Source organism: Myxocyprinus asiaticus, chromosome 7 (genome assembly GCF_019703515.2).
Source record: "Myxocyprinus asiaticus isolate MX2 ecotype Aquarium Trade chromosome 7, UBuf_Myxa_2, whole genome shotgun sequence".
In the NCBI taxonomy this organism is placed as follows: domain Eukaryota; kingdom Metazoa; phylum Chordata; class Actinopteri; order Cypriniformes; family Catostomidae; genus Myxocyprinus; species Myxocyprinus asiaticus.
The window spans coordinates 33709597-33726162 of NC_059350.1; the positions used below are offsets into that span (position 1 = coordinate 33709597).

Consider the following 16566-nt stretch of genomic DNA (forward strand, 5'->3'; position numbering starts at 1 on the left):
ACACAACACAATTTAAAGTCTAATATACACATAATTACACACAACACAATACACAAATAATAACATACACTGTACAGTATACAATACATACAATATAGATACACATTATTCAATAAAAAAGTATATATAGTATATATAGAATGTACAGTAGGTTGTATTGTACTGTATTTACATTCAGGCTGTCGGTTGATAGTAAGTTGTTAAGAGAGAATATAATATAATAATAATATAATTTATGACAGTCTGGTGTGAGATATAAGAGTAAGAGTAATAAAGTGCATTGCTGATGTATTTTGATCGTGGGAGATCAAGAGTTCAAAAGTCTGATTGCTTGGGGGAAGAAGCTATCATGAAGTCGGCTGGTGCAGGTCCTGATGCTGCGATACCGCCTGCCTGATGGTAGCAGTGAGAACAGCCCATGGCTCGTGTGGCTGGAGTCTCTGATGATCCTCCGAGCTTTTTTCACACACCGCCTGGTATATATGTCCTGGAGGGAGGGAAGCTCACCTCCGATGATGTGTCTGGCAGTTCGCACCACCCTTTGCAGTGCTATGCGGTTGTGGGTGGTGCTATTGCCGTACCAGGCGGAGATGCAGCCAGTCAGGATGCTCTCTACAGAGCAGGTGTAGAACCGTGTGAGGATTTGGCGGTTCATTCCAAACTTCCTCAGCCATCTCAGGAAGAAGAGGCGCTGATGAGCCTTCTTCACAACGACTTCAGTGTGGATGGACCATGTGAGTTCCTCAGTGATGTGGACACCCAGGAACTTGAAGCTGCTGACTCTCTCCACTGGTGCTCCATTGATGGTGATGGGACTGTGTTCTCTTTTCTTCTGAAGTCCACCACAAGCTCCTTTGTCTTACTGACGTTGAGGGAGAGGTTGTGCTCCTGACACCAGTGTGTCAGAGTGTGCACCTCCTCTCTGTAGGCTGTTTCATCATTGTCAGTGATCAGACCTACCACCATCGTGTCATTAGCAAACTTAATGATGGCATTGCAGCTATGTGTTGCCACACAGTCATGTGTGTACAAGGAATACAAGAGTGTGCTGAGAACACAGCCCTGTGGGGCTCCAGTGTTGAGGGGATGGAGTAATAACTTGCGTGAATATTTAATTATAAAAGCTCATTTAAACATACAACAGAAAGCCATTTAATGCAAGAAAGCTGCTGAAGACAGGGAAGCTGAAAGCACTTTGTAGATACAAACTGCAATAGATGGGTTTCCCTCTTTATCAAACTCTGGGGTTCCCCAGTGCACTTGAGCACATAAACACATATGTACTCTTCAAAAACATATAAACACAACTTATGTGTTAACATAAACACATAAAAGCCATGTTCTCTGACAGAAACTGTGTGTGATAAAGTGCTTTCTCTTAACAGCCTCTAATCCCTTAAACTTCTGCATTCGTGTTTACAGCGTTTTCATGCAAAACCCCAGAATAAGCCGTTTTCTTAAATGCATGTAAACATGGTCAAAGTGTTGACAGAATTAAAGATATATATGGAATAAAAGATATAGAAGCCTCAGCGAAGTGAAATGATGTCCACACAGCAAACTAACAAGAAACTTTGCTTCTAACCACAGGTAAAGAGCTGTAGTTCTAACCACACGACTTTGTGATACTGTTTGCGAATGTTCGTTGGAGCTACGGATTCGGGAAACTCCAAATCGTTGAACTATGTTGGTAATGATGGTACTTGCAACCATAGTTGGCTAAGGATGCTTTTGGGAAACGCATCCCTGGCTGGCTGGTATGCAATTTCCGGGAGTTAGGTTGTAGTGATTTTTATCACACAATCAGGACACAAAGTTGTGTTTACTGTGCTGCTACAATGAATGCTTCTGATGAGAACTAATGAGTGGATTTGAAGGTTTGTGAGGCTTTTGTCAGTCTTTGAAAGTCAAAGCTATGTATCGAGTAGATATAACAACTAGATATCCATGAGCAGAACTGTACATTCTGCTTTGTTTTCTAAGTTGGCTTCTGAAATAATTAGTACCTTTTACTTTTAGATGAACAGAAAGTGATCATTTGTGATTACTCTGTATTTTCTGTACAGTGCAGTGCAATTTTTTCCATCCCTGTTAGTGTAGATTGTTTTACATTTATTAGCCCATAAAAAGCCAGTAAAAACAAAATTAACTGAGGTTTGTCATTTCATGTTGGTCAGATGTTCTCTTTCTGTCTAACTGGGCCAGAAAAGCTGAAATGCTGAAAGTCAAAGGTCTGGCTTTGCAGGAATAGTGCCATACAGATGCAATTTTGTTTAGACTCGTGCTGGCTCTCTTTGAAGTTGATTGTATACCAGAAACCCTCAGTTTGTCCTTCATAGACAACATGTAAGCTTCACTTTCTTCTGCGGAAAAGTAGTTAATTGACAGCCAAAGAGAGGTAAAAAAAAAAAGAAAAAAAAAGAAAAAAAAAAAGAAATATTAAAAGATAAAACAGGCAACTGATGTACCATGAGGATGGAGAGAAGAAAACATGTTTGGGGATGTTAAATCAAGTTGGCTTAATATCTGTCCTTTGCTCACTAAACATGCAGACTGAGCACAGAAAAGATCAGTGAGCATCATTAAGGCTGAAAGAGAGAAAGAGAGACAGTGAGCGGCATCGTTCCTTTCATCAAAGCAACAGATATTCAGCAGATAGGCCAAAAATTATTATTTAATAATAAAGCACAGAAAGGCAAAAAGACAGGCAAAAAGAAATAAAAATTAATGCAGAAGAACATATCTTTGCATCTGTCTACATTGTTTTGTAATTGTTTTTTCTATGTAAATATATGTTAGATTGAGGTTTTTGACCATTGTGCAATTGTGGTATGTCTATGACAATTGCGGTATGTCTACGTTTTTACAACACTGTGGCAAGTTAAAGAATATTTAAAACGCATCTTGAGACACCTGCATTCTCTTCCATTCATTGCACTGCATCAAGCTTTTTAAACTAAAAATGCATTCTGTGTACTTATGGACATCATGAACAAAAGTAGTAGTAATTATTGTAATATTACACAGTTATAAATATATAAATTTCATTGCAAAATATCAAACGAATGGAATCTGCAAACAAATGATGTTAGACCTTTTCTCAGAACTAGTTTTTCTTAGCCATTTAGCTATTACTTTTTACCACCCAGCCTGATCTAAAATCATTTCTGCAAAATGAAATTGCGTCATTCATTACATGTATCGAGGCACTTTCAAGGGCTCTCTTAAAGCAAGTTAAAGGGGTCATGACATACTCTTATTTTTAATAATTGTATTATTTTCCCTGAGGTTCCCTTATAATATAAATGTATTTTTCTTTTTTTTTTTTTTTTTTTGCACCAAAACATTAATTTAGTAATATATGATATTTTTTCACCCTGTCTCTTGCCCTCTGACTTAAACACTCAGTTTTGTCTCTTTTCCTCTTTAAGACTTAAATGTAAATTTCCACTGTTGTGACTGACTTACATCGTGCAGCCCCATGAAACTGGTTATTTTCGGTTTTGCGGTCGGGTTCTGTAGTAGGAAATAAAGACTCATATCTGAGCTACCATGGCATGTTGTCTTTATTAAGCACAGAGAACAAACAGCATACCAGCAATCAGCCTTTTATAGGTTGCAAGACAAGAGCCATCTTTGTTCTAAACTCCTGGGTTTCGACCTTCAAGCCCTTCCGCAGTTGTTTTTGTGTGTGATCCACACTACGGGGTTTTGGAGCATATGGCTTGACATGAACCCAACATGGCCTAGTCTCCATGCAGCGTGGTTGCTATGGATACCTCGGCTGTCCCGTTGGCTACTTTCAGATTTCCTCAATATTGCCTGCCTTCTCCCAACACCAGCTGGTGGTTACTGACATTGATAATAGCATTCATGGGCTTGAGGAGGCCCATCCCCAAAATGGGGGCCTCCAGCCCCATCAGCACGTAGTTTTGAGTTGTGGTGGAGTGATCTCCTACCTCAAACTCAATCAGTTCTGACTGGTATGCTCTCTCTGTGTCCCATCACCCCCTCGACTTGCAGGTACATTCTGGTCCCTCGGTCCTACTTATTCATGGCCAGACCATCCTGGTTTTCTGGGTACTTTAATGCAAGGATCCCACTTTGAAATAATGACTCAAGTCTGAGCTACCATGGCACGATGTTTTTATTAAGCACAGAGAAAAAAATAGCATAAAAAAAAATTTAGCGGACATGCCAACAGGTTAAATAATGTGCCCCTTCTTTCTTTTCAACTGATAAACTACAGCCGCTCTTAATGTTGGGATGCTTTAACAGAGGCAAAAGCACACGCTGGTCTTCACTGTCGCAACATCTCGTATCTTACCTGTTTGTTTACACACATGGTGAGACTCGGTTCTCATAGCTGCGACATCTCACTTCTTCCGTGTCTGTTGACACAAAGCACAGAATGCATTTCTCGCAGCCAGCTGCAGCAGTACAATGGAGCAGGATGAGACACATTTTTTAGAAGTTGAACTTCCACTCTTAAAACTTGTCACATGTCACCAGAAACACATAAAAACTGATTAATTGCTTCATTGTTTCCTGTGATTGTAATTCCATATATTTATACCGCCTTTTTGCATTAAATTGTCTGCGAAAAGCACCTTTTTTTTTTTTTATAAATCAATGACACTTTATACAGTATGCTCCATTTCTCCGAGTCAAGAAAAAACACTTTGTTTTTTGTATTATACTAAATTATGAAAAAAATAGCTATACTCCGTCCATGTGGAACCAATCTGATGCAATATATATATATATATATATATATATATATAATGCTAAATATAGAATATGTGTGAAATGAATATATCTGTATTTATTTTTTGTTCTGTATACTAACATTAATCTTTCTTAAAATATATTTTGCTTTCAAACACAAAGTTATACATTATACTTCCTCTTATGGCAAATTAATTTGAAGAAATAGTACTTTATTGGAGACACAGTGCGAAGGATATTTATCTATACATTTTCATCATGTTTCGCCTGCTTGCTTGCTGGGGCTTTAAAGAGCTTTGCATAATTTTCCAGTTAACCAAATTCCAAAATCTGTTCCACATTTGAAAAGACACAGCCTCCCTCCATCTTTCTTTTTCTATTTCAATCTTCTTTTTTGTGAAAGCATAGTACTAAAAACAATGTGCAACACACAATTTGATCACATACAAAATACACAGCATATTGTGATGCCTGAAATGCAAACCTGGTGTTATTTAACATTATGCAGGTAAATTATATGGTTAATTAATTATTATCTCTGTCATCACTGTTATTTATACCATATATATAATAGAACTGACAATGGAAAACATTGGTGAAATATATTGTACTGTAAATGCTTTAGTGTTTTGTCCAAGGAGCTGGTTTTTGTCATAGTCAAGTTCACACTCTTCTTCAACACTGCAGATGATTCAAATGGCGCACTACAGTGTTCATACTCGAGACAAGTGGGGTTGAGTTTTTAAAGGGTAATTCAAAACAAACAAATCTATTTTTATGTTAAATATTGAATGTCTGACAAAAATACATAGACAATTAAAATATTATTTTAATGTTAAAATATATATATTAATATATATATTTTATGTTAAATATATAGCTAATTTGATGATCATGGTGGATAGGGGGCCATTGGGATGGCCAGTGTCTTTTGAGGGGGGTGGCAGCTGGTGATATTGGTATATAGACTGTGTTGGATGCTCTCTGCTGTAATCTTTCAGTTACTTATTTAACTATAGCAGATGCTAAAAACATGAATATCTATGGGTAAAAATCATGGCAAATTGATGACTGTGGATCCTCCCTGGCCCAAACTGAATGAAATGTAAGGAAAGCAGACTTGACACTTTTTGGAATAAAATAAACATCTTGGATCAGTAAAAGCAAAATATGGAGCTCACTTGCACACAAGAACACACACACAAACTATGACACAGACCGATGTTGAAGTGAAAGCTTTAAACCCAAGAGATTTACTATAAGATCTTTATTGTAATGGTGATTGTACCATTGTGAAACTCCTTTAAGGTTAGATTGCTTCTATTGATCGTGTGTCATAGCTGCTCTTTTTTGGCCTTATCTCAAATGCTCCAATAGGCAAAGTGTGTATTCATGGGTGTGAGAACAAGAGAGATAGAGAACGAATGGTACAAAAAAGAAAAAAAGTCTTTGTTCACAGAAAGAGATGGGATTATAGAAGCATAAAGAAGAATTTTTTTTTTCAATCCTTCACTAATGTCCTCCTTTGATACTATTTTTTCTGTCCTCTTTCTCTGCCCCAGGATGAAAAAAATCAGGTATTAATAACCAATGCCTGGCTACAACTGGTGAGTTTTTACATATTTTCCTATTTGCACTCATGTTGGCCTGCATGCATGCTTGTTTTTTTATTTAAATACTGTAAACATCAAGACTGTATGTTAAAATGTATTTGTGTAAGGGATCTCCTTTTGGATGCTATAACTTTTTACTTCTTATGTCGTAAGCTTTTCATCACTTTTAATAAACCTTTCTATTTTTATTTCAATGGTCCTGCAGTGAGATTTTATATATTTGTTTTTTTAAAGTAGTTTTAGATGGAGTTTAGCATCTCTCACCACAGGACTTTACAGTGTGTCACCGCAGGACAGTTTAAAATTTTTACAGCTTTAAAGCTAACAATTACCATTTAAACTTCAAGTGCTTCATGTAATTTGTATTATTTACATAAATTAAAAAAATAATAATAATGGAGAGAACTGTTTATATTAACAAAATAAGAACAGTGTATTGCAAGACAGTAAAAATATAACTTAAATCATCAAGTTAAAACTGTGATTTTGTTTAAAGGTGCTGTAAGCAATTTTAGCCGTTCTTGAAATTCCACCCCACACCCCCTCTTTCCAAAACCCTGCACCTCAAAGACACGTGCACACACGGACACACTTGGAGACCGTTGTATTGGAGAGATGGAGGGGGAGGGTCTGCCTTATTGTTTTGCTATCCGACCCTGAGTGTATCTTGGGAACAGTACATTGTACTGGCACTTATACCAGCATATATGGGCTGCCCTGTGAATGCGCACAGTGATTGATTGACAGACAGAAAGTCTTCTGATTGGCTAAACAGAGGTTCTGACTGTGGCTTTCATAGCTAAGTAATGTTGGTAACTCATCATTCAAAGTATAACCATTCTTGTGACATCAATGTGACAAGGAAAGTGACAACATAAGTTAGCCAAGACATTAATTAACATGAACACAAAGCAACTGTAGCAGTATGACATTCTCCGTCCTTTTAATCTCACTATAATAGGCTATTTCTCCAGCATCATGACATAAATAATGAATTACTGTATGCCATTTTATGTTTTTAAGTAAAGTATGTGTAAGTGTATTCATTAAGCATTTATAAAAAATTAGTTCACTGTTTGCTTACTATTTGGTATTGTATGAAAGCCGCCCTTCTTAAACATTTTTTATAACTGCATATCAATGATTTATAATGCATTTATAAGTCATTAATAAAACCCTTTATAAATCCTTAATTAAAGGGTACATTTATGAGAAGTTTTATTTGTTTGTTTTTTTAAGGAAGGGGCAGTGAAAACATCATATCATGTAAACTGCCCACATGTATTGTGTAAGTGTGTGACCCACACATAATTTTAGAAACTCTAGTAGCTATTTTGGCTTGGTTTAAACATGACAGTCCTTGCGTTCCTGTTCTGATCAATTGTGCTGCTCAGTGACACATTTTCCTCAAATGCTCATTGTTTAGACATCTGACAAAAAGTCAAGACAACAGCTGTATTATTCGAAATTTAAATAGGTTGATCCTGTTGCATGGCTCACGAGAGATGGTATCAAAGGTTTCAAACCTTAGAGAAACAAGCTGGGTTTAATGTCATGGCCCCTTTGCTAAATCAGGCAAATTTACAACTACAAAAACAGCCTGGAGTGAGGAGCAGGTCTTTACCTTGGAGCTTGACTTATAATGGGCATCCTGACTTGATCACTTTGGCTGTTTTATTTGGAATGGCCTGTTCAAGGCTTTTATCCCCTGGTGCTCTCAAACAGGCTTTGTTATTTATATTGCCTATACAGTTTCACAGTGAACAAATGAAAACGTGTTCTAGATGTAATGCTTGAGGAGAAAATATAGAAAAAACTATATTATAGAATATATTGGAGAGAGCGTAATGTCAACTAGCATGTTACGACAGTAAGTCACCGTTTGTGGATATCATACAAATGAATGGGGAGAGCCGTAAAATTGTCTGTGACTTCTCTTATAAAACAGCAATTTTATCATAGTAAACTCATCACATAGTTAATTCCAAAAGGATTGTTTAGTGTAAAACATGTTGAAGATTGGCGGACAGGCATGAGCTGTTTCCTCAAAAGCAGTTTATTCAGCACACTGAAGCATCTCCTCCATAGTCATCCATAAAAAAAAAAAGAAAAAAAAATATGGCATCTTTTCTCGCCAGTGTACCGCCCATAGAATGTCTGTGGGACCGCAGCATTATGCTATTTTATGCTAATCTTTTAGGCTCCCCTATGCAGAAGGGTTCCTGAACTTGTAGGTGCTTCTCTGCTTTTCAAAATATCAAAACGATGATACATTATCACATCTCTTTGAAGATGCGCTTATTGATGCAGCTTCTTCCCTATCAATTAGGTAGCACTTTGAAAGTTTAAGGGTAGCCACATGTATCACGCAACGCAAACTGGCTATTTGAATCACTTGAATAGCCGGCAAAAATGAACTCTCGCAGATTTCACATGCAAGGGTGAATTAGACTAACTATATTAAGAAAACACAATAAGTGAAGTCTTATACAGTATGTGTTTTCATTTGATGTTAGCATAGCATATTTTAGCTAAATTATTTTATTAAATGTACTAATTGTTTCATTATTATAACACTCTTATTGTATTAAAAATACAAGAACAGTGTGTAGAAATTAGTTGTATGTGACTTAACAATTAATTTCTTCCTAAAGGCTTTGCCTTACCTGTTGCACACTTTATTGTACAAAAACAACAATTGATTTTGAACCAGAATATTTGAAACTATAGTAAAGGTGGCAAAAACACTTTGAAAGCAGAAAGAAGAAAAGGCTATTATAAGTCACTTCCTTTTTGGTAACCGGTTTTTCCTATATTGTTATACAGTTTACAATAAACAGCTGTTATGTTACAAAATATGCTCAGGAGAAATTCACTTTCAAAATTAACCTGTATCGACCTCTGTATTGTGGTGCATATCTTATTGTGACGTTGTTGATACACAGCCCTAGCTCGCAGTACAGCGTACCAGAAACGAAGCACAAATTACATCACAGTACCGGCAGCTATTTTTGCGTACGTATCCTTCTCTCGCAAAACTATCAGGGGGTTGGATGGCAAGGGGGACTACCAGCAAGGATCTCTTCCCACTTTGAGCACTGATGTTGGGGCATGGTTTTTATTTAAACTCAGCTACATGTATTCACAATGGTTAATGTTTAATCAGCAACATTTAATAGTTTGCTGTGGATAATGTTTAATCTGTTGTTTTCTGCATACATTTTGCTCTGCTGAAGTGACCTGTTTAGTTTCGGGTGTATTCCAATTCTTCCGATCACTTTGTGTGAAGAACAGACCCAAATTTAAGTCTTTATTCAACAATCACGGTCCCCTGACATCCATTGTAACAAATCTCGCAGTCGGAAAAAAATCTAAAATTGCTTTCCCAAGAAGCATGATGACACAGGTTTGACATCAGTGATATAAAATGCCATTAGCTTTCGCATGTCTTGTGATGGTTTGCAACAAGCTCAAGTTTGGATTTATATTTGAATGAGATGTGACTGCCCTCACAGATGGGGAAGACTTTCAGTGATTAAAACCTTCGGTTCCCTATCTGTCACTCACTCGACGTTGTGTCGATGTAATGACACTAGGGGTCACTCTTGGGAGCCCGAGACACCTCTGGTCTTTGATAAAAGGCCAGTAAAAATTGGCGAGTGGTATTTGCATGGCACTCCCCCGGACATAGGGGTATAAAAGGAGCTGGTATGCAACCACTCATTCAGATTTTCTCTTTGGAGCCGAATGGTCATGCTCATTGAGCTGAATACTACTGTTCATTCACCTCTGCTGGATCTGACGGCACATTTCAGCAGCTTCTCCCCCCTTTGCACTGGTGCACTGCAGAGAATGCCCCTGGGCGCTTCGGCAGAAATAAAAGAGTATATTTCTCTAAAAGAGTATATTTCTCTAAAAGAGCGGCACACACGGAACGTCTTTTTAAAGATGCGTCTTTCTAAAGATACTTTTCCGATTGTGTGTTATTCCTGGTTGCGCTCGTTATCTCTTGCCTTCTGACGGTCACGATCACTGTCTTTTGTGACTGGGCACTGCTCACGTGGAGACAGCTTTCGTGGATGGTCATGTTCTCATTGCGAGGATATGTCCATGGCAACGTTGCGGTCGCGGCTCGCCTTCGTAAGAAAGCAAGCCACCCCAGAGGCTCCCTGCCTCGGTCCTTTACCCACGGGTATGAGGCCAGCGCGGCTAGCACTGGGGGCGATTTGGGGACCCCAACGGGACCGCCTCCGCTGGGTATCCCCTCGCGGACCTCCCATTCCCCAGCACGCTCGTCTTCCCCGATCGGTCTTCCGGATGAGTCCGCCGGCTCGTCTCACGGCGAGTTCGACCTCTTATTCGGAGCACGCGAAAGTGATGAGCTCTCGAGCGCAGCATCGGAGAGCGGGCTCATACAGTCGGAAGCCTCAGCTGGGCTCCTCCCTTTGGGGATGATTGCCCAGTTACAGGCTGACGTGGATATGACGACACGCTTTCCCAGGCAGCCGCAAGCGTTGGCTAGAGTGGAACTCACTGCTCTTCCCTGAACCCTCGCGGCTCGGTGATTGGTTCCTGGGCTCACGGCACCGCTCAAAGCCACGTCCCGCCCCAGTTCCTTTCTTCCCAGAAATGCATGAAGAGCTGACAAGGTCATGTGAGGCAATTTTTACTGCCCGGTCCTGATCTTTTCAGCTTCCCTGCCCTCACTACCCTCAATGGTGGGGCAGCCAAGGGCTATTCGGCAATCCCAAGGTGGATGAAGACGCTTGTGGTGCACCTATGCCCGCAGAGCACCACCACCTGGTGCGGGTGCCCAAAGCCTCTGTCCAAGGCCTGTAGGTTACGTCGTCTCTGACAGCCAAGGCCTACGGTGCTGCTGGACAACCTGCCTCCGCCCTGCACGCCATGGCTCTCCTGCAAGTCCGCCAAGGCACTAAAGGAACTGCACGAGGGTAGTTCCGCCCCGGGATTGATGCAGGAACTGCGCTCGGCAACCAACCTCGCTCTCCGAGCGACGGAGGTCACGGCGCGGTCTCTCGGTCGGACGATAGCCACACTAGTGGTCCAGTAGCACCACCTTTGGCTCAACCTTGTCGAGATGGGCGAGGCTGACAAGACACAATTTCTTGCTGCCCCCATTTCCTAGGCGGGCCTATTTGGCGACACCGTCGAGGACTTTGCCCAGCAATTTTCAATGGTGGAGCAGTAGACGGATGCTAGCCAGCATATCCTGCCTCGGCATGGCTCAAGATCCCACACCCTGTCTACTCATCGCCAAGTCTACTCATCTTCGACCCGGCCCCGGCGTGGAGCCCATCGCAGGAAGCAGACGCCACTCATCTCGCGGCCGCCCAGAACCCGTGAATGGCTTCAAAGTGCCCTTGAGACGGGCAACCCAGGGACAATGAAACCTGCTGCTCTGGAGCTGGTAAGCAAATCTCTCCATCTTTTTGTTACCTTTTGCATTTAATTGCGCTGCATGCCCAAGTGGCTGCAGTACTCAAGAGCTCAACAAGAGTGGTTTCCTTGTTCCCTGGGTCACGTATCCGGTGTGCACGGCCGTCATCACGACCGCTGTCCACCACTCTATTTGGCAGGTTTGGCACTCCAGCAGCGGTCTCCCGCCCCTGAGCGCCAAGCTGTGGCACAAAAAAAGCTCCCACCCGATGTGACAGTCTTCACGGGTCACGAAGACAGGCCTCTTCCTCCCCATCCCAGGCTGTTCCAGGAGTGGTCACAAGGAGCCAGATAAGTGCTTCGATGTCCTTAGACTCAGCACGGCCACGACGTGGTGTGGCACCTCGAGCTCTGCCACGCCGCGAGGCCCCACCTGCCGGTACGTCCGATGACGTTGTCCCTTTGGTCCCCTTTGCGCGGAACTTGGATGCATGGCTTGCGATTTCCAATCCGTCCGACTCGGCTGCGCGATTCACTTCGCCAGGCATCCGCCCAGGTTCAGCGGTGTCCACTTCACCTTGGTGAAGGACGAAAACGCTGCTACCTTGCGTGGAGATCGCTACCCTCCTACGGAAGGGTGCGATAGAACCTGTCCCTCCAGCCGAGATGAAGGGGTTTTCAGCCCCTACTTCATCGTACCAAAAAAAGGCAGTGGGTTGCGGCCAATCTTGGACCTGTGAGTTCTGAACTAGGCTTTACACAGACTCCCATTCGAGATGCTGATGCAAAAAATGCATTCTGGCATCAAGATTGGTTCACGGCAGTAGACCTGAAGGATGCGTACTTCCACATCTCGATCCTTCCTCGACACAGACCCATCCTGCGGTTTGCGTCCGAGAGTCAGGCGTATCAGTACAAAGTCCTCCCTTTCGGCCTGTCCCTGTCTCCTCGCAGAGGCTGCCCTTGCCCCGTTAAGGGAGGTGGGCATTCGCATTCTCAACTATCTCGACGACTGGCTAATCCTAGTTCATTCTCGAGACATGTTGTGCGCACACAGGGAACTGGTGCTCTCACACCTCAGCCGACTAGGGCTTCGGGTCAACTGGGAAAAGAGCAAGCTCCTCCCGGTTCAGAGCATCTCTTTTCTCGGTTTGGAGTTGGACTCAGTCTCCTTGACAGCACGCCTTATGAACGAGCGCGCCCAGTCGGTGCTGGCCTGTTTGAAGGCGTTCAAACAGAAAACAGCGGTTTCACTGAAACTTTTTCAGAGGCTCCTAGGGCATATGGCATCCTCGGCAGTGGCCACCCTGCTCGGGTTGATGCATATGAGGCTGCTTCAGCACTGGCTCCAGACTCAAGTCCCGAGATGGGCATGGCACCATGGGACACGTCACGTGGTCATCACGCCGGTCTGTCACCGTCTTTTCAGCCCTTGGACCAACCTCTCGTTTCTACGGGCAGGTGTTCCTCTAGAACTAGTCTCCAGGCATGTTGTGGTCATGACAGATGCCTCCAAAACAGGCTGGGGCACTGTTTGCAACGGGCACGCAGCAGCCGGCCTCTGGATAGGTCTGCGACTGCATTGGCACATTAACTGCCTCGAGTTGTTGGCAATTCTGCTCACCCTGCGGAGGTTTTGGCTTTTGATCCAGGGCAAACACGTGATATTTCAGACAGACAACATGACAACGGTAGCATATGTCAACCGCCAAGGCGGTCTGTGCTCTCGTTGTATGTCACAACTCGCCCGCCGTCTCCTCCTCTGGAGTCAGCAGCACTTCAAGTCGCTGCAAGCCACTCACATCCCGGGCAACCTCAACACTACAGCGGACGCACTGTCATGACAGGTTACCCTCAGGGGAGAGTGGAGACTCCACCCTCAGGTGGTCCAGCTCATTTGGAGTCGATTCGACAGGAACAGGTGCACCTGTTCGCCTCCCAAGAATCCTCCCCACTGCCTGCTCTGGTACGCCCTGACGAGGCCCCCCTCGCCATAGACGCGCTGGCACACAGCTGGCCCCCTGGCATGCACAAATATGCATTTCCCCCAGTGAGCCTGCTTGCACAGACCCTGTGCAAGGTCAGGGAGGACGAGGAGAAAGTTGTCCTGGTAGCACCCTACTGGCCCACCCAGATGTGGTGCTCGGACCTCACGCTCCTCGCGACAGCTCCCCCCTGGTGAATTCCCCTGAGGAAGGACCTTCTTTCTGGCACCATCAGGGCACCATCTGGCACCCACGCCCAGACCTCTGGAATCTCAATGTCTGGCCCCTGGATGGGACGTGGAACCTGCGGTGGTAGACATGATCACTCAGGCTAGGGCCCCCTCTACGAGGCACCTGTATGCCTTTAAGTGGCATCTGTTCGCTAAGTGGTGTTCTTCCCGTCGGGAAGACCCCCAGAGATGCGCAGTCGGATCAGTGCTTTGCTTCCTGCAGGAGAGGTTGGAAGGGAGGCTGTCCCCTTCCACCTTGAAGGTGTACGTTGCCGCCATAGCAGCACACCACGACGCAGTTGACGGTAAGTCCTTAGGGAAGCACAACCTGATCATCAGGTTCCTAAGAGGCGCCAGGAGGCTGAATCTCTTCAGACCGCACCTCGCTCCCTCATCGGACCTCTCTGTAGTTCTTCAGGGTCTACAGAGAGCCCCCTTTGAGCCTTTGCAGTCAGCTGAGCTTAAGGCTCTCTCCTTGAAGACTGCCCTCCTGACTGCACTCACTTCCATCAAGAGGGTAGGTGACCTGCAAACGTTCTCTGTCAGTGAAACGTGCCTGGAGTTCGGTCCAGGTTACTCTCACGTGATCCTGAGACCCTGACCGGGCTATGTGCCCAAGGTTCCAACCATCCCTTTAGGGACCAGGTGGTGAACCTACAAGCGCTGCCCCAGGAGGAGGCAGACCCAGCCCTGTTGTCGCTGTGTCTGGTGCGCGCTTTACGCATCTATTTGGATCGCACGCAGAGCTTTAGAATCTCTGCCAGCTCTTTGTCTGCTTTTGTGCACAGCGGAAAGGAAGCACGCAGAGGATCGCCCACTGGCTCATTGACGCCATAACTATGGCATATGTCACCTAGGACATGCTGCCCCTGGTAGGGCTACGAGCCCATTCTACCAGGGGTGTAGCGGCTCCCTGGGCCCTCCCTGTGGCAGTCGATTTTTCGGAGAGACTCGCTGCTGGCCCAGTACATGCGTCAACTAAGAGCCCTGTTCTGGGGTAGGTGCTCTGCATGTGGTGGTTCCCTGTAAGGCTAACCCCATGCGATTTATATATCTTCCACTAATTTGTTTCCCTGTTGGCAAACTGCGTCTTCCTTGGGCAGAGCCCCTCTGGCCCAGTCTCCATGTTTGTAGTAACTCCTCCCCCATTGGGCAGGATCTACCTTGAAGACTCTCCACATGGTTGGAAAGACCATGTGACATTTTTCCACTTAAATATCCCCCCCTCTCTTTGGGCAAGGTGTGGTCTCCGCGGTGTCTTCCCCTTGGGAGGGACACCCCCCGACTAGACCTGGCAGCCCAGTCGGATAATCCCCCTTCTTTTTTAGGGAGTGGAAAAAAAGAAGGGGAAAAGAGGCCACGACTGGTTATGCCTGTCTCTATCTTTTGGGTAGTTGACTTGTCCCCAAAAAGGGCCATTCAACACTCATAAATATGTTGGGGGAGGTTACGTGTTGACCTGGTGTACTGGCTATGAGGCACACAGTAGTCTGCCCACCACACACCGCCAGTTCACGTAACACAGTTCAGCCAATTGTGGCGTTTCGTATAGGGACCCCTAGTGTCACTACATCGACACCAACATCGAGTGAGTGACAGATAGGGAAAGTTATGGTTACTTGTGTAACCTCCATTCCCTGATGGAGGGAACGAGACTTTGTGTCCCTCCTGCCACAATGCTGAACTACCCGCTGAAATGGCCGGACCTTATATCGGCTCCTCAGCACAAAACCTGAATGAGTGGTTGCATACCAGCTCCTTTTATACCCATATGTCCGGGGAGTGCCATGCAAATACCACTTGCCAATTTTCATTGGCCTTTTATCAAAGACCAGAGGTGTCTCTGGCTCCTAAGAGTGACCCCTAGTGTCACTACATCGACACAACGTCTCGTTCCATCCATCAGGGAACAGAGGTTACACAAGTAACCATGACGTTTCACTCTGTTCCTCACACAATCGTATGGTTTGGAATACTTATATAATAATGCTTTTCGTCATTTTTGGGGAAACACTTGTGACTGTACTTGTTACGAATTGGTTAGGTTTAGGCATAGGGGTAGTGTTAGGGGCCCAAAATGATCTATATAAGAGCAGGGTTGGGAGGGTTACTTTTGTAACGTATTCCGTTAGATTATTCAAGGTCAGTAATGTATTCTAAATACTTTGGATTACTTCTTCAGCACTGGTAGATTTTTTTTACTTGTTTTGACTACAAAAACTCTGCCAGTACAGTAAAACAAAATACACATTTCTAAATGTTTCTAAAACAAGATATATCAAATTGATCTTGTTTTAAGTATTTTTAGATATTTTTACAAAAAAACAATACAAAAATTATCATCAAGAATACGATTTTTGCCCTAATATCAAAGGTCTTACTAGAAAAAAAGAAATTATGATCTAAAGTGAATTTTATTGATAAAAAAAATATGATCATGCCTGGTAACATTTGCATGTAAAATGACTAGAAATATCATTTTAGCTTAGCGTAAAGCTGACAATTTACACAAGGTTTTTTTTTTCCTATTTCTTCTGCTCCAAACTTACTTTAAACATACTTCTCTGTCTGCTCGTATGAATATAACACATCATAAGAAAGTGTTTCACCGCT

The 16566-nt window shown here is 43.4% G+C and overlaps 1 protein-coding gene across 1 annotated transcript in view; it reads left to right on the forward strand.

Moving 5' to 3' along the window:
• Positions 1-16566, forward strand: part of chrna8 (cholinergic receptor, nicotinic, alpha 8) — a 202823-nt gene that overhangs the window by 71965 nt on the left and 114292 nt on the right. Inside the window, exon 3 of the mRNA XM_051702363.1 lies at positions 6291-6335. Within this exon, the coding sequence (XP_051558323.1) occupies positions 6291-6335 (45 nt within the window). The remainder of the gene's footprint in view (positions 1-6290; positions 6336-16566) is intronic.